Source organism: Leopardus geoffroyi, chromosome B3 (assembly GCF_018350155.1).
Source record: "Leopardus geoffroyi isolate Oge1 chromosome B3, O.geoffroyi_Oge1_pat1.0, whole genome shotgun sequence".
Lineage (NCBI taxonomy): Eukaryota > Metazoa > Chordata > Mammalia > Carnivora > Felidae > Leopardus > Leopardus geoffroyi.
Window position 1 is genome coordinate 42,378,755 of NC_059337.1, and position 23,811 is coordinate 42,402,565.

The window sequence follows — 23,811 nt, forward strand, 5'->3', positions numbered from 1 at the left end:
TATTTATTCCTGTTTGAGTTTGGGAGTGTGTGGGTGTTTAGGAATTTGTCCATTTCTTCCAGGTTGTCCAGTTTGTTGGCATATAATTTTTAATAGTATTCCCTGATAATTGCTTGTATTTCTGAAGGATTGGTTCTAATAATTCCATTTTAATTCATGATTTTATCTATTTGGGTCATCTCCCTTTTCTTTTTGAGAAGCCTGGCTAAAGGTTTATCAATTTTGTTTATTTTTTCAAAAAACCAACTTTGGTTTCATTGATATGCTCTACTGTTTTTTTAGATTCTATAGTGTTTATTTCTGCTCTGATCTTTATTATTTCTCTTCTTCTGCTGGGTTTGGGGTGTCTTTGCCATTCTGCTTCTATTTCCTTTGGGTGTGTTGTTAGATTTTGTATTTGGGGTTTTTCTTGTTTCTTGAGAGAGGCCTGGATTGCAATGCATTTTCCTCTCAGGATTGCCTTTGCTGCATCCGAAGAGTTTGGACTGTTGTATTTTCATTTTCATTTGTTTCCATATATTTTTAAATTTCTTCTCTAATTGCCTGGTTGACCCATTCATTCTATAGTAGGGTGTTCTTTAACCTCCATGCTTTTGAAGATTTTCTAGACTTTTTCCTGTGGTTGATTTCAAGCTTCATAGCATTATGGTCCGAAAGTATGCATGGTATGATCTCAATTTTTGTATACTTATGAAGGGCTGTTTTGTGACCCAGTATGTGATCTATCTTGGAGAATGTTCCACGTGCACTCGAGAAGAAAGTACCTTCTGTTGCTTTGGGATGCAGAGCTCTAAATATATCTGTCAAGTCCATCTGAACCAATGTATCATTCAGGGCCCTTGTTTCTTTATTGATCCTGTGTCTAGATGATCTATCCATTGTTGTAAGTAGGGTATTAAAGTCCCCTGCAATTACCACATTCTTATCAATAAGCTTGTTTATGTTTGTGATAGTTTTATATATTTGGGGGCTCCCGTATTCAGCACATAGACATTTATAATTGTTAGCTCTTCCTGATGGAGAGACCCTATAATTATTATATAATGCCCTTCTTCATCTCTTGTAACAGCCTTTAATTTAAAGTCTAGTTTGTCTGATAGAAGTATGGCTACTCCAGCTTTCTTTTGACTTTCAGTAGCATGATAGATAGTTCTCCATTCCCTCACTTTCAACCTGAAGGTGTCCTCTCGTCTAAAATGAGTCTCTTGTAGACAGCAAATAGATGGGTCTTGTTTTTTTAATCCATTCTGATACCCTGTGTCTTTTGGTTGGAGCATTTAGTCCATTTACATTCAGTGTTATTATAGAAAGATACGCATTTAGAGTCACTGTGATGTCTGTAGGTTTCATGCTCATAGTGATGTCTCTGGTACTTTGTGGTCCTTGCAACATTTCACTCACAGAATTCCCCCTTAGGATCTCTTGTAGGGCTGGTTTAGTGTGATGAATTCCTTCAGTTTTTGTTTGTTTGGGAAAGCCTTCATCTCTCCTTCTATTCTGAATGACAGACTTGCTGGATAAAGGATTCTTGCCTGCATATTTTTTTTTTTGTTCATCACATTGAAGATTTCCTGCCATTTCTTTCTGGCCTTCCAAGTTACAGGAGGCAGGTCTGCTACTATTCTTACGTGTCTACCTTTGTAAGTTAGAGCCTGTTTATCCCTAGCTGCATTCAGAATTTTCTCTTAATCCTTGTATTTTGCCAGTTTCACGATGATGTGTAGTGCAGAAGATCGATTCAAGTTATGTCTGAAGGGAGTTCTCTGTGCCTCTTGGATTTCAATGCCTTTTTCCTTCCCCAAATCAGGGAAGTTCTCAGCTATGATTTGTTCAAGTACACCTTCAGCCCCTTTCTCTCTCTCTTCTTCTTCTGGAATTCCTATGATACAGATATTGTTCCATTTGATTGCATCACTTAGTTCTCTAATTCTCCCCTCATACTCCTTTTTTATGTCTCTTTTTCTCAGCTTCCTCTTTTTCCATCATTTTATCTTCTAATTCACCTATTCTCTCCTCTGTCTCTTCAATCCGTGCTATGGCCACCTTCATTTTATTTTCCCCCTCATTTATAGCATTTTTTAGCTCCTCATGACTATTTCTTAGTCCCTTGATCTCTGTAGCAATAGATTCTCTGCTGTCCTCTATGCTTTTTTCAAGCCCAGCGATCAATCACCGGGTTCTATTCCCAAAGCCAACACTACACTGTATGTTAACTAACTTGAATTTAAATTAAAAAAAAAATTGCAGGCATAAAGGAAATAATAGAAACGAGCACAAAGCTATACACACACAAAAAAGGCAGAAGGATCCCAACAATGGGATAATGGGTAACTGAGGGCAGAATCCTTGATCTCTAAAAGGACCACATGTGTAGAGTTTAATGTTAAATATGCCTGGAAGTCAAGAAGTACATTGATAACACAGGACAGGGAAACATCCAAATTTACCTACTTTGGCCTGCTCTACTGATGTGTTAAACCGAATATGGTCACCTCACCTTACTGATATACTCTTATCCGACATTAATCATTTTCCCCCAAGTTTCAGCCCTATTTGTAATTTCCACTCCAGCAGTACATGTGTTCCTTCACCAAACCATCCAAAAACTTCCTAGGTTCGTTCCAGGGGAAGGTGCTTCAGTGATGAAATGCCAGCATCAAAAATGCATTTGGCCCCACTCCCCATCCCCAGAGGCCTCGGATCCAGCCACAGAGCCCCGGCCTACCTCCACGGAGATGTCATCCCTTGTGGCCAAGCTCTGGCTGACAGCTGCCAGCGAGGCCTGCTCAATGTCGCGGATACACCGGTTGATGCCATCGATGGAGTAGTCACACTCTCTCTGTCCAGGGGCCTTGTCCCTGGAAGAGACAGGGCAAGTCCAATAGTTCCTTGGGGATCAAGTCCCACAGCTTGCAGCAACATTGCTGGGGCAGGAGCCCTGTCTACCTTCTACCACATTTGATTGCTTTATTTAAGGAGTGAATCCTCAGGGCACCTGGGTGGCTCAGTCGGTTAAGCGTTGACTTCGGATCAGGTCATGATCTCTCGGTATGTGAGTTCAAGCCCCACGTTGGGCTCTGTGCTGACAGCTAGGAGCCTGGAGCCTGCCTCAGAGTCTCTGTCTTCCTCTCTCTACCCCTCCCCTGCTCAAGCCCTGTCTGTCTCTCAAAACTAAACATTAAAAAATTAAAAAAAAAAAAAAAAAGGAGTGAATCCTTGACTCTTGCTTGGGAAGGCCTCTCTGCATAGCCCATGCATTTCTTAATTTAACACTTGTGCTAACTCTGTTTCTAGTGAGAAGGATAGGATGCTGTTCCTCATTTCAGGCTGGTGACAGACAACTGCTAATCCAACAATTTGGACTTCACTGGCTTACGTGAATATTTATAAATTAATACTATAAATAATATTATAAATAAAAACCTTTGTATTATAAAAAGGTCAGTGTGATTTCCACTGTAAACATACTATACTCTCTATGTTGTATACTATTTACAAAGTCCTGTGGTAGGAGTTCAAATATTTAGTGGATTGTACTTTGTGAGGCATTAAGAGAACCATGGTGCTGAATTTCAAAAGCAATCGAAAAACAAAGTATAACCAAAGGAAAAGGATGCGTTCCATTCTATGGGGTATGTGGCCAACTTAGAGATGTTATATTGACTCTGGGGATTTTTCAGGTTCATTCTATTGCCAAGGAGTTCAAAGATGTCCAGAGTTACTGTGGGACCTGGAATATTCTTTTTGCCTCTTTAGCCAAATAAGGTAACCTCAAATCCCTGCTAAATACATAGTGGTGTTCTCTGCCTAAGCTCCTAGGTATAGACAATGTAGTACAATGGCTAGCCCTGGGACCAGAACCATCAGGCCTGGGGGTGACTATGAAAATACTCCCTAAGTCCTTTCTGCCTGAATTCTCTCATCAGTAAAATGTGGACAATGGCAGTGTTTACCTTTCAAGGTTATGATGATGAAATACGGTAATACAGGTAATATGTTCAGATCCGACATACAATAAGTGTTTAAGTTAGCTATTGTGCCCAGTGCTACCACTGGTCCCAAAGAGATACACGAAAAGATGATGATAATGATCAGGTACATTGCTACGAAACCCAAGTCCCATTGGATTTATCTACTTTCTGCCCTGTTCAGATGCAGGCCCCTAGCAATTTCTAGAGTAGAAACTAACCTGATAGATGTGATGAGACTCTTGATAGAGTCAGACACGGTGTGGGAATGTCCGGCTAGCACAGACCAGGTAGGTGGGTCTTTGGGGTTGATGGCCAGTGAGCGTGCAGTGCGAATGAGGTATGATGAGCTCTCCAGCATGGTCTTGGCTGAGACCAGGATCGGTTCCTGTGCCTGGGAGCCCTGAGAGCAAACAGCAGAAGGGTCAGAGGGCAGGGTGCACAGATTAAGTGAACAAGTTGGGTCCTGGAAGGTCCCTTCTTTCCCAAGTCACTACCTGGGTTCTTCAGAAAGTGACACAGAGGTTAGGAAACCGTGAAGACTGTTCACACAGAGCCTGAATGGTGTGGACTTGGGTCCATGTTTGCCCTTAAATATCACTTTTGAGGGTGGCACATACCAAGAAAGAATCAGCCCTAAACTTAGGCACAGAGATTTTTCTCAATACATAAAATTAAGGCATTACCACTTAAGATGTGCACACCTTGAGTTTCATGAACTCTGGGCATGTATCGTCATTGACAATAACAACAATGTCATGCAAGACAGGGCTTTTGGAGCTCTTAACTGTTCATGCTCATTCAGTGCCACATAAACTAGCCACAGACTGAAATATTACCTTTGCTGCTAAGATCCCTACCTCGGAGCTGATCTGGGCGGGAATGCTGACAAACTCAGGGTTGGATGCGAAAGCTGTCAGGTTCTCCACAGCTTCAATCAAGGGTGCGGTGGCAATGCGACACTTATTGCGGTTGTCTTCAGAGAAATCCCCATCCAGGGCCTGACGGGAGAAAACACAGAGACATTAGCCCATTGAAATGCACAAACCGCTTGTGGCCACTGTAATCATCTCCTATTGGAAGAACGTGGTTTAATGGGAATACTGAAAATGTTAGGGGAATTCCTAAATAAGTAATTGGAGAGATCACGGCAGCAAGCAGAGGGCCTCAATTAGCAATTATAAGAAATAAAGTTTAGTATGTAGCTCAGAAGGCACCTGACCTCAAAGTCCATCAATTTCCCACTCATATGACCTTCAAGCTGAACCATTTTCTTCCCCACTTTTTAGACTATAACCCTTGGGCTCTTTCCCTCCATTTCCACTCTAAATCTATTCCCTCCCAAGTTATAAAAACACTTTACATTGTATAGCACTTTCAACTTTTTCTAACTTTTACCTGAATATCCCTGAGAGAATGATGGAGATAGGGGTTCTATATCCGCCATTTTGAAATGAGCAAAATGGAATCCAATGAGAAGGAATGGACCAGAACTACCTCCAACGACATCGGCAAATCTCACTAATGTATATTTACAGAGGCCAGTTGCAAAAATGTACTTACTGTATGATTCCATTTGTGCAAAGTACAAAAGAGGTTAAACTAATGTAAGGTGTTAGCAATCAAGTAACCCTTCATAGCAGGTGAGACTAAGGAGCACAAAGAGGGCTTCTGCGGGCTCGCCATGTTCTGTCTTGATCTGGCTATGGCTCCTTACGTGTATTCAACTTAAGTTCACTGAACTCTGTACCTATGATATGTGTTTTCTTTCTATCCATCTTATGCTACAAGAGCTTTTTTAAAAAAAATAGTAGCAGGTAACACAGTGGCAGTGACTCATCAGTCACACTGCTGATTAATGGCCCAGATGAGAAGAATCCAGGAATGTAGTTTATGATCCGTGACAGGCTGCCTGACAAAGGGTTAACACTTGGATTTGAGGTTCTCCAAACCCAGACCCTACCTCCTGAAGAACAAGACTGTTAGAAAGCCTGTGATCCAGTGAGAGTATCCCTTCTTCTAGGCAAAGGGTTACTTTTGAAAAGGCAGTTATACTTGTAGAAGAACGTAAATTTCTCCATTAGATGGCCAATTAAACTTTTAATTCAACTGTGATGAGCAATATATAAAAGCCAATTTGGACAATTAGTGCACAAAAAAACAGAGGCACCAGCATTATGAAACAAACCAGATCTGAGATGAGAGCGTTTCTATTTTTCAGGAAGGCAAGAGTAGACAGGCACGTACGCGATAAAGGCTATTTCTGAATAACAGCTACATTCCAATCAAGCCCTGGCTGCTGGGGACAATAATTACGCATCCACCATGCTAACATTTTCAGAGGAATTCCCGGGAGCCCTGCTAATTTACCATCATTACTAATACCACGCATGCCTTGCCTCTGCTCATCCATAGGCAATGACCCCTATCCTAACCTCACCAATTCTGCCAATCTTCCAGACCCAAGAGCAACCCTATGTGCTTGCTCACATCTCTGGCTCACATATATGGCCTCTGTTCCAACTGCCACTCGTGTGCTCAGTCAATGTGGAGTTAGCACCGGTGACCTGCGTGGTGTCTTGTTACTCTCGTCTTGTTATACTATCAACACCATTGACACCTTGAGTCAGGCCCCGCCAGCCTTCAGAGCAATCTGAGGATACGCTGGGAGGCAGGGCGGGTATTACACAGCAGGAGCCGGGCAGGAGTGGCCCCAGCACAGGCAAGCAGCCTAACAGGCAGACAGCAGAAGCGGTCTTCGGTGTCAAAGGAACTCAAATCCCAGCCACACCAGTGGCCAATGCCACCGCCTCCAGCTGGGATGATGTGGCTTCTAGCTCAATGGAAGATGCCAAGCCTCCCCTCAGGGATGCTCATGCGTCCTGTTCTTACCTCCCCACACTTTTCCCCACCCCTTTTCCACCTCCCACAATCGTCTCAGCCTATTAGGAAGGCAGACATCTGATCAAGCCAGCAACCTTTCTTTACTTGAATTTGTTATTCAAAATGCAAAGATGATTAGCCGAGGTAAATCCCAAGAAGCAGTTTTCTAATTGTGCAGTTTCATAAACTGTACCAAGAGGTGAAGAAAGGACATATATTTTTTGAGCCTGGGCACTAAAATCACACATCACGCAGCCCACTGCTATTCATGGGACAGGACCTTGAATAATGTGGAACGGTGGGCCAAGCTACGTCAACCACTTTGTTTTTCATTTTCAAAAAGGAAAAGCTAGGGGCATCTCAGTGGCTCAGTTGGTTGAGCCTCTGACTTCGGCTCAGGTCATGATCTCATGGTTCATGAGTTGGAGCCCCACACTGGGCTCGCAGCTGTCAGCGCTGAGCAGGCTTCTTCAGATGCTCTGTCCTCCTCGCTCTCCCTCTGCCCCTCCCCCACTCGGACTCTCTCAAAATAAATAAAACATTAAAAAAAAAAAAAGGAAAAGCTATTTCCTCTGGAGGTAGCACTTAGCGTCAGAGAGAATGGTTTACACAGATATTATGTCATTTCTGAATGCCTCTTCCGCTCTGGGGATGGCTGAGCCACGCAAGTAACCTGAATATGCAAATCTGCTCACTGGTGAAATTTTAAGCAGATGTGACAGTTTTCGTGTAGACATTCCACGTCACAGAATGTCTAGTACCCCAATCGCAACAATGAAGGGGTGAAGTCACCGAGCCAAATGCCTAGGCCCCATCAGGACAAGGACATTCTTGACCCCTGGGCCAGCTCCTCTGAATGTTCTCTTAGCAAAATCTCACAGGAGTCTGGGAGACCTAATTTCTGCACATGTACCGGAATCAAACATTCACGGACTTTAAGGGGTTGGGAGGGACCTTAAGACCTTAAACATTTGGGACCTTAATCACAAATCCCTAGCGTTCTAGATGATAAAACCAACACCCAGAGACTGGCACGCTATTCAGGCTCAGGCCTCAAATGACAGCCTGTGACCCCTGCCTCCCTTCTCTCCTGACGTTGGACAAAGGCAATAAGGAGGAAGAGAAACCCGCAAAGTTTTTCCCTTTTTCTTCCGAAAACAAAACGAAACGAAACAAAACACAACGCAACCTACTTTACCAATCCAAACATACAGATGAGCAACAAGATCAACATTGATTAATGAGAGCTTGATCGGGCATCTTTGGTACATCCTGGAAATGCTTCATCGCAAAACCTGATCTTCAACTCCGCTGTCAGACTCAAGGCCATGCTTTCACTTCTCAGAAGAGTAAAAGCTGTCATACAACTTCTACCTGGCACCGAAACCTGAGCGACTGCACATTTAAAACAGCATTCCATTCCACATCTGTGCTTTAAGACTAGGTAATGAGCTGAATGAAGAAAGAAAAGCAGCTGACCTCTGTGGGGTGACCAGTGGGAAAGACAGCAACCGTGGGGAGGGGGTCTGTGTGCTTCTAACGTGTCTGGCATTTAGAGCAACCTGCCAGGGAGGAGGGTGCGGATAATTTATTCTTGGAGCCAAGCTTTGGGATTTTAAAGAACGCCCTTGGTAGCGGTTTAAGATTCCCGGAGGCACACATTCTTAGGGTGCTGACAACCCACCACAAAGGTCTGTTCCCTGGTCTTCAGTGTCTCTCTGGCTGGGTCCCCCACCTTTCTTTGTGCCTATAGAGGTGCGGCAACTGGGATTTAGGGTTGGCCACAATGTCATGGTGAGAAGAAAAAGAGAAGCACTAGGAGGCCTAAAACAGAGCAAAATGCAGCTACCAGGGCAGCTGTCTTAAACTTTTAGGGAATTAAATATTCATTTTTTTTTTTTTTTTTTTTTGCTGTCTGACAGGATTCTTAACCCTTCCTTAAAATAGGAAATCCACATTCCGTATATAGTGTGGTGCGCTGCAGTGAAATGACCATGACCATTTTCCTCTGAGTAAATTAAAAACAAGGCTCATAGTCCCTGGCCAATCCTGCCCCGTCCCCCCAGGGAGAATTGCAAAACCAAGCACATTTCAGCTAGCTGAGGGGCATTAGGTTCATTTCTGTTCCTTGTGCAATGCTACTGGATCCCAGGGAGGTCACAGAGGCGAGGCCTTCGTCTTCCCCACCTAACGATCCCGCCGTACCCTCCTCTGATGTTCCTGCACAGGCCTATCTTTCAGGCCATCACAAGAGCTCATTTGCCGCCGGGAATTGCAAAGAGGGTTGGACACCGTGAGGGGAATCTGAAAAGAACAGGAGATCTTAGCAGAGATGCTTTATACAGAGATAGGTCAGGACTTAATACCAGGAGGAGACAGAAAAGAAAGGTTCCCAGGAATTTCTATAGAACAGTTTCCTGCCTTTTTTCCCTCCCGTGGTCCGTCTAAATATACTCTGTTTTCTAATGATCAGAAAATGGCCAAGCTTAACTGAAGTCAGTTAATCATACAGCAAGCACTGATGATGTCACTCCCTTCAACTCTATTGCTGTCTTTCATCCTGCCACCCCCAATTTGCACATAAGGAGTGTAAACACACCAAGGTGTTTCTTCCCAGGTTAGGCTGGATTTGAACAGGATGCTTGGGTGAGAGCAGGATCGAGAGCGGAAAGGGCAGGGCTCCGGGTCTGGGCTGCAATTCCCATCTACCACTTACTGGCTGGGTCACCTTGGGTAAGTCACTTAACCTGCTAGCTCCTAGTGTCCTGACTGTAAAATGGGGGTGACAAGCACAGGGGGTTTGTATGAATTGATGAGTAATACACACAAAACACTTGAAACAGGCTTTGTACAAAGCAAGCAGCTAAAAATGTAAGCTTTCTTAGTTTCTATGAACTATGATGGCAATTAAGGTAAGCTGCCGCCCGGATCCCAGGGGCACCTGGTCATGGCTTTAATTTGTTTCCAACCTATCTCATTATTGTCTTCAAATAGGCAGGCTTTCCTTTGACGCAGGCTCTTTGTTTAGACAGCTAAGAAACTGCTGACAGGGCTAAGTGCCCCCTGCTCTCCCCCGCCAGCTTGCTGTGTGTTCTCCCCTTTGCTTTTGGCTGGCTCAGCTTGTGGATGGACTTCTCCACGTTATTAAAGTGGCTCTGCGTAGTGCTAGGAAAATGAGGGGTGTGGTACCCTATCCTCTGGAGAGGACAGGGGAAAGTCCCATTACTCCCGGGCTTGCCCGACAACAAAGCAGGTGACCCTCCCTCAATGAATGTGACAATCTTTAAGTAAATATTAAGCCTCCAGTGGCTTCCCCAACCTCCTATGGGGGTTGCTCACCTTCCACAACAGCCTCCTTTGGAGGTTTGGATGTAGGGGGCAAGGTCCTGGGCTCTTTGCCTGTGGTCTGCTTTTCAGCTGTGGTTCTTTTCCCCACAAGGTCAGCTGCCAGCTGCAGCTTGGTCCCCGCTCGGGGCAGACAGGATTTGTGACTTTATCACCCACCTATAAATACTATAGGCCAGCCGCTGCAATTCCTTCCTCACAAGGGCCCCTGCCCCTGCTCCTCCCACAGCCAGTCCATGGCCTTTAACACAAAGATGAACTTGATAGAAACATGGGACGTTCTATTTTAAAAATCAAGTACTCCATTTCAAGCATTTAAACAACTTTAAACAGAATAGAGATCAAAGTATAGATTAAACTGAATTTTTAAAGTGACTTCCCACAATTTCCCATTCCCTTCTCCCCTCCACCTTCTCTCTAGGTCCCAATAGATGTACCAAAAATGGCAGACCCTGTACCAGAAATTCCCTGCAGCAAATGAGCTCAAAACCACCCTACATTAGCTTACTGTTTGAGTAAACCCAAGGTATTTGCTACCCAAGCATAGTGCCAACAAATGCCTCACGGCCAACCTCTTCCCGATTTCTGCCCCTAAGCTTCCCGTGTACAGAATTTGGAGACGCCCTCCCCCATTATCCAAGAAGGTTAGTTGAGACCAAGGCTGTTGGTTTTTCATGATAAGTACCTCCATTAGTAAAGGACTCCTCCTTAGTGATTTGAATCAGGAGTGAAGCTTCACTAGACACAAGCCTTAGGAGACAAAGAGCTTAAATCCTGAAAAGATCTTTTCTGTCGGCAACAGGTAACACAGGGGTCACGAAGGTGTCAGCTCCAAAACCTACCTTGATGGTCTTCACCAGGTTGGCAGTGCTGTTGGCGACTTCCTTGGCTGACTGGACAAAGTGCCTCTTGGCCACTGGGTTGGCTGTCTTGGATGAGGCGATACGACAGGCGTTGCACAGGGCCGAGGTGTGCTTGGCGACAATGGTGGCCGCGGACAGAACCTGCAAAGTGTGGAGCTGGGTTGGGGCATTCCATGCTCAGTGCCAAGGAGTCCACCCTGGTCTGGAGCCCTGGATTCCTCTTCAGCTCCCATATCTGTCTAGGGCCTGTGTAACTCCAACATGTGTGTCTAGCTCCACTGCCCCAAAGTCACTCCAGGAAAGCAGGGGACAAGAATTACTAAGCAAGAGAGAACGAACAAAAGGAAAGGAAGTGATGCTTCCTTACTGGGAGAGGGCTGGACTCCAGAGAGTCTTAAAGGAGATGCAGGCAGCTATGATTCATGACCCTTGGCCAGCCAAGAGGCAAATGGCCCAGGATCTAGGCCAGTGCTGCCCAACATGAGTAGAGTGTGAATGACACGTGAAATTTTAAATTTCCTAGTAGCCTCATTAAAATAAGCAAAAGGGTGCCTGGGTGGCTCAGTTGGCTGAGTGCTGACTACGGCTCAGGTCATGATCTCAAAGTTCACGAGTTCGAGTCCTGATTCGGGCTCTGTGCTAATGGCTCAGAGCCTGGAGCCTGCTTCAGATTCTGTGTCTCCCTCTCTCTCTGCCCCTCCCCCACTCACACTCTGTCCCTCTCAAAAATAAACATAAAAAAATTAAAATAAGTAGAGAAAACCAAGAGAAATTTATTTCGGTTGCTTGTTTAACTTGATAGAGGCACAATATTTCATTTCACCAGGTAATTGATTTAAGAATTTGAGATTTTAAAATCTTGTCATACCAAGTTTCAAGCTCCAGTGTGTATTTTACACTTACAGCCCATCACAACTTGGACTGGCCACGTTGCGAGTGCTTAATGGCCACAAGCAGTGTGTGGCCACCATACTGGAGCCCAGGTCTAGAGGAGGAAAATAAACATCAAGGTGTAATAGCTCCTTCTTCATGCACAGGTGGACTGTGGGCACCTGATTAAGGGGTCTGGGCGGGGCATCTTCCAGGCTCCACCCCTAACCCCAATGGCTCTTGTGAGTCACCCGATCCACTTGGCTGAGTTTGGTAACACATCTTTGACCTTTATCGGACAGGTTGGGAGGTTAGGTGCCCTGATGCGTTCCACGCCAGCTCTCAGGCCTGCTATAGGTCAGAGGACCCCTTTATTGCCTCCTGAATGTAGGTCCTTCTCCAGCCTCAACTAGGCCTGTCTCAGGGTTCACAGTGGCTGTGGGACTCTCAGGCTGGCTCGGGGGGCCCTACAGGCCAGGCCTTGTTTCTTCAGCACACGCAGCTTGAATAAGTGAACAGGACTCCATGACACTTGAGTAAGGAGTGTTGCACGTATGGTCTAGTCTAAAATGCCTCTGTGGGTCCTTAGTGTACTTTGGATTTGGATTCTGGCTCAGTACCACCGTCTCTGTGAAGTGAACCTTGACGGCCCCTCCGAGTTCATCCCCTGTTCCCCCGTGCATCCCTGGTGCTGTCATCACACCCCGACCATCCCATCTATCCAGAAGAGTGGGTGCCAGGGCAGAGGGGATCAGGTCCTCGTGTTGACCCCCCCTAGTGCTGAGCACAGAACGAGCACTCCACCTACGTCCTCTGACCGGAATGAAATCATGAGACTCCTGATGACTCTCTCAGTGATTACTTCACTCCTCCTGCCTCCAGTACCTAGTTTCAAAGCACTGACAGACTGGCACACTCACCACATTTTGCAATATCCCCCTACCCCCTCACGTTCCTGAGTTGTTATTGGCAGTGCTGAGTTTACCTGACTTTGTGAGTTCCGAGAGAACAGTATTCTTTACTCGCTTCTCACAGTCTCCTACCCACCTAGGACACCTTAAGGACTCACAGACCTCACACCCACGCCCCATGGTTACCTGTGACGGGCTGCTGCCGGGGTCCACCAGGTTCTGGCATGCCATCTGGATGGCCTGGTTGGCCCTGGCAAACTGGATGGGGTCCACAAGGCCCTGGTGGCCCGCCTGGCTGTTTGGATCAGAGATGCCCACCAGGTATGCAGCCTGGAAACGGAGGAGGAAACCACAGCTCAGACTGTCTGTGCTCCTACATGAGCCTGTAGGGGACGACGGCCTGGCAATGCAAATGTAGCATTCTCAGGGGCTCCTTAGTGTACGGTGGTGAGGGTCATCTCATCAGTGAGGGTTTAAGGATACATGGGCCGATGGCGGCAGGAGTCTTCTGTAGGCTTCTAGGAATGAAACCTCTCTGCGCCTAAGAAAGCCTAAAGAAGCTTTTCTATGGGTCATGAACAAGGATGAAGGCAGCCCTGTGTGCTGCTGGTAGCCATCTTATGAGCCTAAGGGCACCCAGTCTGTGTTGTGTGAAGCTGACTCTTTGAATGGAAGATGGGAGAAGCACAAGAAAGTGGGTGTAGACCAAAGGCATGAAGCTGCTAGGTCACTCAACCCTGGAGCCTGTCCTGCACGGAAGTTTCTGGTCTCACAGCCTAATGCATCCTTAGTGTTTAGGCCCGTATTTCCAATAGTAAGTAAGGAGAATGCGCAGGATGGCTCAGGAGGGCAAAAAAACCCAAAACCAACCAAACAAAAAAAGGCAGTATTTGCTCTCTAAGAGGACAAGAGGCTTTAAGAGAAGGTCTTCTCTTTAAAACCCTTTGGATGGGTTAGTCAAATCACAGGCAGACAATGAATCTGGGAGCAGGAATTTTAACCTTAAGTCATTTCCTGTGAGATTTGAGGGGCAAGATAATTTCATCCCCCAAACTAGGGAATGTTTCCCTTTGGTTCAGTAAAATCTTTCAGGCTCAAGGTAATTGTCAAGTGACAAATCCTTCAAGGTAAATGCTGACAATTTTTGAAGCTTCAGTCACATGAACCCAATAATTATCAGAGATGCACAGGACAGTTGAACAAAAGCAAGGAACATGCCCGATCACATCTTGGCAGGATGGTATCTAATTTTTTTCTCCCTCTGATCCTAAAAAGAGCATGACTAAGATTTTTGCATTTTTAAAGCTTCAGAGAGAATGTGAATTATGTAATACCCATTTGTTTTCTCCTCATAACAACTCATCTGTAAAAATGGTCTTACACACACACACACACACACACACACACACACACACACACATCTGGCCTCTGAACCCTTATGCTGGGTCTGTGGTGTTCAGGGTCTCACTGTCCTTGCCAGGCTGCTCTGCTCCTTGGGGGGGGGGGGGGGTAACTGGCTGATGTTTTGTCTAAATGCCCCAGCCATCACAGGAACTTCCGCCTTTACCATGGTTTCTATGATGGTGGTTGGAGAAGGAGCTGTGGCTGGAGCTCCCCCATGCCCCACTCTCCACAGGGATCTGGTACTCCCCTGCAGCTGGAGCTCCCCCATTCCCACCCCCCCCCACCCCCCACCCCAGACATCTGATATTCCCGGTATCCACAATCTACCATGGGACACAAGCAAAGGACATAGGCCTTAAGGCTAGAAGGCCTGCATCATAGGGCCCGGGGGCCAGTCCCTTACCTGGGCTGCAGCCTCTGTCAACCCACAGAGGGCCTTGGACGCAATCCCCACACACTCCCCAAAGGCAGGGAGGTCCCCGGTCTTGGCGTTCTGTGAAATCCCTGCCATCGACTCGCCCAGAACCTACAAAACAACCAACCAGTGATACTCTCTGAGCTTAACATTCAAGGCCACTTCATTGACAGTATTTGCCATTATTTTTCTTTATTCACATTAAGAGGAGATTTAAGAGAATTCTATCATTTCTGTTCCATACAGAGAAGTGAATAATGAAAGTATGAACCTTTCATCTAAAAGTTACCTACATCTCAAAGAGACACAGTTAGTATACACGAATCAATAAAGTAAAATCTATATAGGGCATGCCACAAGTTAGTGGTCTAAACTGAGAACTGCTGGCTCCCAGAATATAAAAATCAGATACGTAAACTGTAGGTAGTCACACCCAGGAAGCAGAAGACATACTCTAGGTAATATTATTTACTTACTCATTGACAGCAAAATTTAAATATGTTTTTGTTAAAAAGTACACACATACACACATACAAAGATGGGTGATCTGAACACTAAGACTATTTCCTAATTTTTTAAGTATTTCCCCTTATTCTGAAAATCATTGATGTATTTTTTCCCCAGAGGTCTTTAAAATAACAGATAAAAGGGAGTTTAATATTTAAAATCTAACCCAGAAAAGTCAAGCATCCTACAGAAAGTCACATAGAAGGCACATGGGCAGAGGCTGGACACCTGCCCCATATCTGGTGTTCTGTCTTCTCTGGGCCTCATCATGCCCCAAGAGGACAGGTCCTAGTCTACTTTCCAGAGTCACAGATGGTGGAATGAAAAAAAAAAAAAAAAAGAAATTCCCTAAAAATGCTTCGATATACCAAACAGTCCAGTTTATATAAAGACTGGAAAACAAAGAAGTTAGAAGGTATTGTTATGTGAGTTATTTTCCTTTCCATAACCCTGTATCCCTCTTTAAGGAAGAGTTTCTTTGGCTCAAAGTATGTAAAACATATGCAGCCTGCCTAGGCAATCCATAATTCCATAAAGGATGCTGGATGGAGCAAATTCTAGTCTCAGCCCAATGCACAGCAAGCCAGTCCTGACATCACAACACAGATGTGCCCCCATGTCCCCAGAGCTAACATAAGAGTGATGCAGACAAACACACACTTGTGCTCCAAGCACGAACTTGGCATTGCCAGCTGCTCATTATCTGTTTCTCTCACTTGTATTTCACTGCAATGTGGATTTGAAGCATTCTTAACAACTCCGGTATTACCATCACAAGTTAGTGTTTCTCAACCTTTTAAGCCATCATGATTGGTCCACTGAGAAGTCTATTTAGCCTCCCCACCCGCAACTGCCACCCATATCCAAGTAAATACTAAGAAATAAGATTCTGTTGAGCAAGGTTAAGGTTTAGCAGGGGGTGGGGACACAAACGACTGTATTATTTAGATTTTCCATTCCTCCTACCTCCCCCACAAAACTCCGAGTTTTTCAGTCCCCTCGAGAATGCATGCCATGAATGGATGGCAAAAAGAACACACAAGAGGGTCTCATAAAAGCCAACGTTAACTGACAGGCTTTCCCCTGCAAGTCGGTCCCAAATGAAAGAAATCTATGATTTGACTCACCGTAAGACTCATCCATGATATGGTCTAACCATTGTATCTCAAAGTGTTATTTCTGGACCGCGTTGGCAGGGACCTGGGGACTCGTCAGAAATGCACAATCTCAGCCCCACCTCAGATCTACTGAATCAGAAACTCAGGGGTAAGGTCCAGTAATCTGTGTTTAACAAGACGCCTAGGTGATTCCGAGGCACAGCCAAGGTTAAGAAGCATTTGAGCAAAGGGCTTCATGGTGAGGCTTCATGATGATGTAGTCACACAGAGTGGCCGCAGGCAGATACGTACAAAACCATCTAGATTTTTCCCCACAATGAAGAGGAATGTTAACAGCACAGACACCCTTACCTTGGAGTTTTCCATCACACTCTCAATGCAGTCAAAGTAAGAGAGGTCACTAACAGGTTCATTAGGATTGTCCAACATCCCCTTGACAGTCTATAGAAGGAAAACACAACTTCAAAAGCAAGCCAGTGTTACAGAGTAAGAGAAATCCAACGTCATATGAACTAACAACTTCCCCTCCCTACAGAGAATTCTGGTCATGATCACTCATGTCTCCAGATTCTTGAAACGAATTTAAAGGGTTTTATCTGTGACTTCAGATTTTCCGCTGGCAACAAAAACACAGACGGCAAGGAGGAGGATGTCTCAGGTTAGCTTCGACAGAGAGGAGAGTCTCCTGTTCACACATTTGGAGGAGAAGCATGGTATCCACAAAAGGGAGAGATTTTTTTCTTAAGAAAATCTAAAAGCTAATGCCCGACAATAGTCAATTAGCACAATTTCTCTGCTGAATAACTCCAAGGAGTTTAAATTTCAAGGACACGTTAACTCATTTCTACTTCATGAGGAGAACCCTTAGTTTTCAGTTCTGGAAGCTTTTCGTGAGTAGGCATGAAAGAAGGTAACCTTTCCAAACTGTCCACTGAGATGGTTCATTTATTTTTAATTCACAGAATCTAGAAAATATTCACTCCTGTTGAGGTATCCGCCAAGGAGCCGGGTATGGGGCTTGCTCCTTTGTCTCCAGTCCACTGAAAATCTTTGCTAGCTCTCAGATTGTAATTATCCCCGACAGTCACATACGAGGGAATTTTCCAGGGGAGGCAAGTCTGGGGATGTAGCCATCCAGCCTCCTCTCCAGAGAGGGAGAATGTACATTAGAACCCAGCAGCCTGTGGGGGCACAGCCAACAAAGACACCGTCGTTGAGTTACCAAGGATTGGGGACGTCAGGGTGGAAACTGTGAGTTACTAAGTTAAAGATCTCAGGAAAGAGGGCAGCATAAAGAAGTTCATTTCATTCAAGATCCTCCTCCCACTCTTCACACAATAAAAACTGTTTTAGTCACAGCAACCCTGAAAGAGTCCTAATTTTGGCAACCAAGGATACAGTGAAAGGACAGAGTATTTGCATCTGTGCCCACAGATCTTAGACCCAGCTCACATATCCTATTTGTGGATGTGAAGAGACCAGGATAGGGCAGTAATCTACCCAATGTAGGGAACAGCCTCCACTGTTTTCAGAATGTTTTAGGCCAGTGGTAACAAGCCTCTTCTCACCTCCAGCTGTGCACCCTGGCCTATAGTCCCCAGCAGACTGGGCCTCCATCAAACCATGCAGAAGCATGGTGGGTGTTCCCATGCTAACCATCCAGAAAACTAAAGGTACATGGGGTACAACCAACCCCTATCTATTGAGTTATCTCTTTGGCTGTTTAAATATAACGTGCACTGCTTAGGACTGCTTTACATACAAGTAGGCACGTTGATTTTCCGTTTACCCACATAACATGCTACAGGCAGACATGAATTCTCCATTATAAATAAACCCTGAGCCTGAATATAAATTGAAGAGCACCCACACTGTGTTCTGGGCCACTAGGGGTCCCACCATCGCCTTGATCCTGCAATAGGTGTTACTTCTGGGTTTCCACTCATGTGCCCCCTACAGTGACTAACATAAAATGAATGGGAAAGTCATTTTTACTCAAAAAGAACATCTATCCAAGTTTCTCCCACCTGCCCCAGTGTAACAACTCCAAAACTTTTTAGGTGGAAAGGGCCCAACTTCAGCCTGCACCCAGGCCTCTTCCTATTTGAAATAGAGAATCCTTGAACAAATTAACCCTCATCCTAGTGGAAAAAGGGGAAGCAGAAATGATACTCCTACCAAATCTAACTTTGATTCCCTCCCACTCGGACTGAAATTCTGGCCCCAATAGTCTTATAAGAAGGATATAAGGCAAGAACAGAGAAGAAACTGACCCTTTCCAGAAAGGACAGAGAGCCACACCCTCTTAAATCCCCAGCAGCCTTCACAGAGACTTACCTCGAGCTCCCGCAGGGCATTATCACATTCTTTCTGGCCAGGAGCTTGCTGGGTGCACAGAGTGATCAGCTGATTGATGCTCTCTGTCACAGCTCTGGGACAGAAACAGATAAAGGGTTTTGTTTTGTTCTGTGAATACCAACATTTCCCCAACAGTGTTTTCCGGTTCACCAAAAATACAAATAAGTCACTGACAAGGATGGGGTCCCAGAAGACTCGGTGGCTCAGTCAGTTAAGTGTCTGACTTCGGCTCAGGTAGTGATCTCTCGTGGTTTGTGGTTTCGAGCCCTGCATCAGGCTCTGTGCTGACAGCTCAGAGCCTGGAGCCTGCTTTGGATTCCGTGTCTCTCTTTCTGCCCCTTCACTGCTCAGGCTCTCTCTCTCTCCCAAAAATTAGTCAACATTCAAAAAAATTAAAGGATGGGGTCCCCACGCAGGCTCTTCCACAAGGCTCTGAATGACCAAAATAAACCACAATCAGGGAAGATAGAATGAGTGCCCCCACTCTGCCTGTAATTATTCATTTGATTTCCCTTTAAAGGGTACTAATAGTTATTTTAAGAAAGTAGGACTATCTTTTAGCATATTCACAGGAAAGAATTTACAACCAAGTTGCAAATAGCAAAGAAATCATATTAACACTGTTTTAAAATATCCTTCATTAGCAGCCCATAAGGAATAAGATGATCTGAGCTAGGCTATTTGGGATAGTCTTTGTATCATTTGGAAGGTTTTATGTATCTTAAAACGTAGCGGGCATATAGTAAACTGTGCTTATAATTTTAAAATCTCTTCTTTCCATGAAATTCTACATGATTTGCTACTTCCTAGAAGCTGTCCCCAAATTATTGTTCAAAATAGCTCTTTTCTTTAACATTAACAGGAATTAAAGACTCGTGTGATTTTACACGTGTTTCTATTCTTCTTAGAACTTGAGAGGCAGCTCAGAGTTTTTTCTATATTGGAAAGGATTCCACCTCTCCCGGGCAGCCTATGCTTACCTCCTGCCTAGGTTAGGCCATGGATCATTTACAAAGTCACGGTCCATTTTAATTTTTTAATAAGGTGTGAAATATGGGTCCAGGTTCTTTTTCTGTGAGGGTGAGGGTGGCTTATGCAAGTCGAATTATTTCAGCACCCTTCACTGAAAACGGCTGTTCTTTCTGCATGGCCTTGCTTTTCCAATTTTGTGGACAATCCCTGGGCCTTATTTATGTGAGTCTACCTCTGGACCCTATTTCATTGACCTATGTGTCTAACCCTTTGCCAATAGCACACTGTTTTTATCCTAAGTAAGTCTTAAAATTGAATAGCCTGTGTTTTAGACACGAAAAAAACAGAGATGGGAGAGACTTCGCTAGGGGGATGCTACAAGTAAGGAGCAAAAACACTCAAACCCATGCCTATCTGCCTCCGAAGCCAGATCCACAATCATTTTTTCCGTAGGATCATCACTGGTCTACGCTCCGGCAGGCCCTCAATTCTCTTCATAGTTACTAACCACTGCAGCTAACTGGCAACTTAAAACAAACAAAAACAAAACAGCACACTTGCTGTTCATCATTAACGCGGCCTAATATAAAAGACGTCTCATTTTATTAAATTGGCTTTGCAGCTTCCCACAGAATAACACATTTGATGGAAGATGATGTTGCCAATGCACAAAGGCAATCAGCTTAATTATTTGATGAGGAGACACTGCTTTGAATTTTAAATTTAGCTAGGGTGGATGGGAAGAGGAAAAAAACATTCCTGAACTCACGAAGGAATCCCAAAATAGTCTTTGTACGATGAACTCCAGCAATTCATTTATGTGAGGGGCAAGGTGTTCAATTAAGGTGTTGTAAGGAAGCAACTGTGTTCTCCGTGGTGCAAAGCCAACACAGAAACAACTGGGAGCAGGACAATCTAATTCTGGGCATCTTGGAGGGTGTGGTCCATGATGCCTTCTCTAGATGGGTCTCTCAGGGATCCAACGCCATGTTCCATGTGGCAGGCTTCAAGACACACTTCTGAGTGGACAGGTCGGCATGCAGGAGCATAACAAAGGGTGCAGAATGCCCTTGACTGTGATGACATGATCATGTGGAGGATGTTTCTACGTATCACACAAGCTTTCCATTTAGCTTATTTCTTTCCCTGTTTCCTGTTTATCTGGCTTTTTTTTTTTTTTTAACCTAGTCTTCACATAAAGATTTTTTCCATTAAAAACTGTTGACGATTGATGAATCCAAAGAATACAGAGCTGTTTATTGTCCTATTGTTTTGACTATTTTTCAGATGTGAAAAATTTTCAAGTAAAAACTTGGGGTCAAAAAACACCAAGAGACCAAAGGTTTGTGGTTGGATAATCCATACAAGTGCAGCACAGCACTGAGGTCTGAATGGTCTATGGCTAAGGAGCATGGTTTAGGTATTGTTTTTCCCAATTTTAGTCTGGATTAAAGAGCCCAATAATAAAATGAGTGGCCCAGAGGCAAACGGTTACACAGATTTGACAGTGATAAATAGTATTTGTAGGTTTCAAACCATAGCAGTGAGTTATAAGATCAAAGAATTGGAGGCACCCCAAATGTGCAATGATAAAGGACTGACTCAATAAATGTATAGTCTACAAGAGAATTCTGGGTTCCCATTAAAGGTCATAATGTATAGGCCTAAACTATCATAATGTATAGATTACTTTTTGTAATCTTTTTATACAATTAAAAAAATGATTAAAGCTACACAAGTTTTTTTTTTTTAAATACAAAAAAGTTAAATAGCCACAATTCCACCATCTAGAAGTAGTGAGTGTTTCCTTGTATTTTGTTCTTTATCTAGGCATATCTAGCCATTCTCAGTTTTAGAAAAAAACTGAAATCCATAACCTCAGATGTTAAAACAAGACTCTCTAACCTACACATTGTTTAGTGGTTAGAGATACTGAATTGATTCAACTAGTTTGGGAGCTCTGGAGGGAAATTTTATTATTACTTTTTTCATGTTTATTTTAGTTTTGATAGAGAAAGAGAGCAAGAGCGTGAGTGGGGGAGGGGCAGAGAGAGAGGGAGACACAGAATCCGAAGCAGGCTCCAGGCTCTGAGCTGTCAGCACAGAGCCCGACGCGGGGCTCGAACCCATGAACCATGAGATCATGACCTGAGCAGAAGTCGCAGGCTCAAACGACTGAGCCACCCAGGCAGCCCGGAAATTTTAAACAGATATGGAGATGTGCCAGCAGTAAGAAAGACAATCAACCAATTTGTGCTTTTGATGATCTGTTAAGCACAAATCATCTAATAAGGAGCTTGGCTGGGAAAACAGCAACATCAGACATTTCCCTTCCTTAAGCGACAGTGTCCTTAAGAAGGTGAGAAAGAGCCCCCAAATTCCACCTGTGCATATTCCCTGGTCCTGTTCTGCATAAGGCATGAGAATTAAAAAAAATAACAATATAGTTTGTCTCTCTAGGAAAGCAAGGTGATTGCAATCCGGTTGGAGAGGCAGGATAATGAACAGATAAGGCACAAAGAAGGCGAGCCAAAGGAAGCAGGGATGGGGGTAGCACGTCAGACAGGATCCTGAACCTCCCAGAGGCCAGATACACTCTGGGCTCGCAGGCAGCACTGACGGAGGACACAGGTTCTTCATGGAAGGGACAGCTCCAGGGAGGCCACAGCAATCAGAGAAGTCAGGCCTGAGCGAGATCCAGATTTGGAAAAAGGAAACAGAACATTCTGGAGGAGACCAACACACGGCCTAGTTTATATTTTCCTATTTCATAGTGTGGAAGTACTGCTTGCTGGGTGATCCTTTTTCACTGTGTCTGGAGACAGGAGGAAGCCTGCCTGGCAGGAGCCTCAAAACAAAGGGCAGCCCAGCAAGAGGAATCACTCACAAAGTTCTAAGAAACCCTCAGGGGACAGGAAAGCAGCTGAAAGACTGGCTGGGTCCCAAAGCTGGCAGTGGTGGGCATAAAGTCTTCTCAGCTGGGAGTTGTCCTAGCCAGGGTGACTGTGGTGTGAGCAGTGGTAGAGGGGAGGTACTTAGAGGTACGATGTTCCCCCACCTTTTGCAACTGCAACCTGGTTTTCCCTTTCTTTGGCTAAGTTCAGGGAGCATCAGACCAGCCCCTGGTCAGGGAAAAAGCTGATGAATGATTGACAAAGGGTTTCCAGCTCTACCCAATTCATCAGAGAAGAGTCTGAGCTCACCAACTATACAGGAAGATAAACAAACTGGGCACTGAACAGAAAAGGACTTCATCCCCACTAAGCATCAAAAACCAAAGGACTGGGCTCCTCAAATGCACCTGGGCTCTGATGCAGAATGGAGAACGAAGGAAAAGGTCATACTCAACTGCTCTTCCAGAGAAGAAAGAGTCTGGAGACCATAACGAATAAAGGATTCAAGGTTGCTGACCCGGGAGCAGGACAGGGCTGAGTTGGTCCAGGTCTGGGTCCTCACAATGGCATCCTTGGGGCTACTGTGTCATCCACATGACACACAGGCAGGGCTTGGTGTCTCAAGAATAGGAAGGGCAGTGGCAATAAGATACCTGGTTCTTAACTCCAAGGGCACTTACATGCAGGGTTGTTGCCAAGTCCAGATGGAAGGGGGTGAGCATGCTGTGTGTGTGCCCTCTGTCCTAACTCTACCAGGGCCATCCTGGTTGTATTCACGGGATGCTGTGAGCCCAGCATCCAAGGCTGGACCTAGCCCATAGCAGGCATCTGGGAAAAATCTGCTAGCTGAATGAATGAATGCATGCATGCACCCCAGCTGTGCAGAACTTTACCTCCAAAAGGGAGCTTGCCTGACTCAGGAGATCTGGCAGAAGTTTCCACTGGGAAACCTCCTCAAAGAGCACAGCTTCCCAACATATGCCACAAAGCCAAGAACAATGTGCCAGCACAATGATTTCACGTGATGGTTTTAAAGCATGTACTTGGCTATGAAACCATCAGGCTGGGAACTCCCTGTCAACGCTGAAAGCCAGGACAGAGGCAAGGAAAGCTTTATCACCTGGTCTCTGGGGCCCTTCCTCAATGTCACCACCAGGGGGCCTTCAGACACCCACAGAGCCAGGACAGCGGCAATATTCCTTGAGGGCCTGGGTTTCCTTCCTTATCTGGCTTTCAATTTACACTCTCCCCTTCTTCCCATAATTTAGGAAAGTGAACAGCGCATTCTAAGTTGGAAACTATA

General features: G+C 44.9%; 1 protein-coding gene across 13 annotated transcripts in view; it reads right to left on the reverse strand.

Moving 5' to 3' along the window:
* Positions 1-23,811, reverse strand: part of TLN2 (talin 2) — a 437,549-nt gene that overhangs the window by 85,586 nt on the left and 328,152 nt on the right. For all 13 annotated transcript variants that reach the window (XM_045449534.1, XM_045449533.1, XM_045449530.1 and 10 more), the window contains 8 exons: positions 18,622-18,715; positions 16,636-16,725; positions 14,648-14,770; positions 13,027-13,170; positions 11,039-11,200; positions 4,829-4,969; positions 4,190-4,371; positions 2,726-2,858 (listed from right to left, as the gene is read on the reverse strand). In XM_045449534.1, coding sequence (XP_045305490.1) covers positions 2,726-2,858; positions 4,190-4,371; positions 4,829-4,969; positions 11,039-11,200; positions 13,027-13,170; positions 14,648-14,770; positions 16,636-16,725; positions 18,622-18,715 — 1,069 coding nt within the window. The remainder of the gene's footprint in view (positions 1-2,725; positions 2,859-4,189; positions 4,372-4,828; positions 4,970-11,038; positions 11,201-13,026; positions 13,171-14,647; positions 14,771-16,635; positions 16,726-18,621; positions 18,716-23,811) is intronic.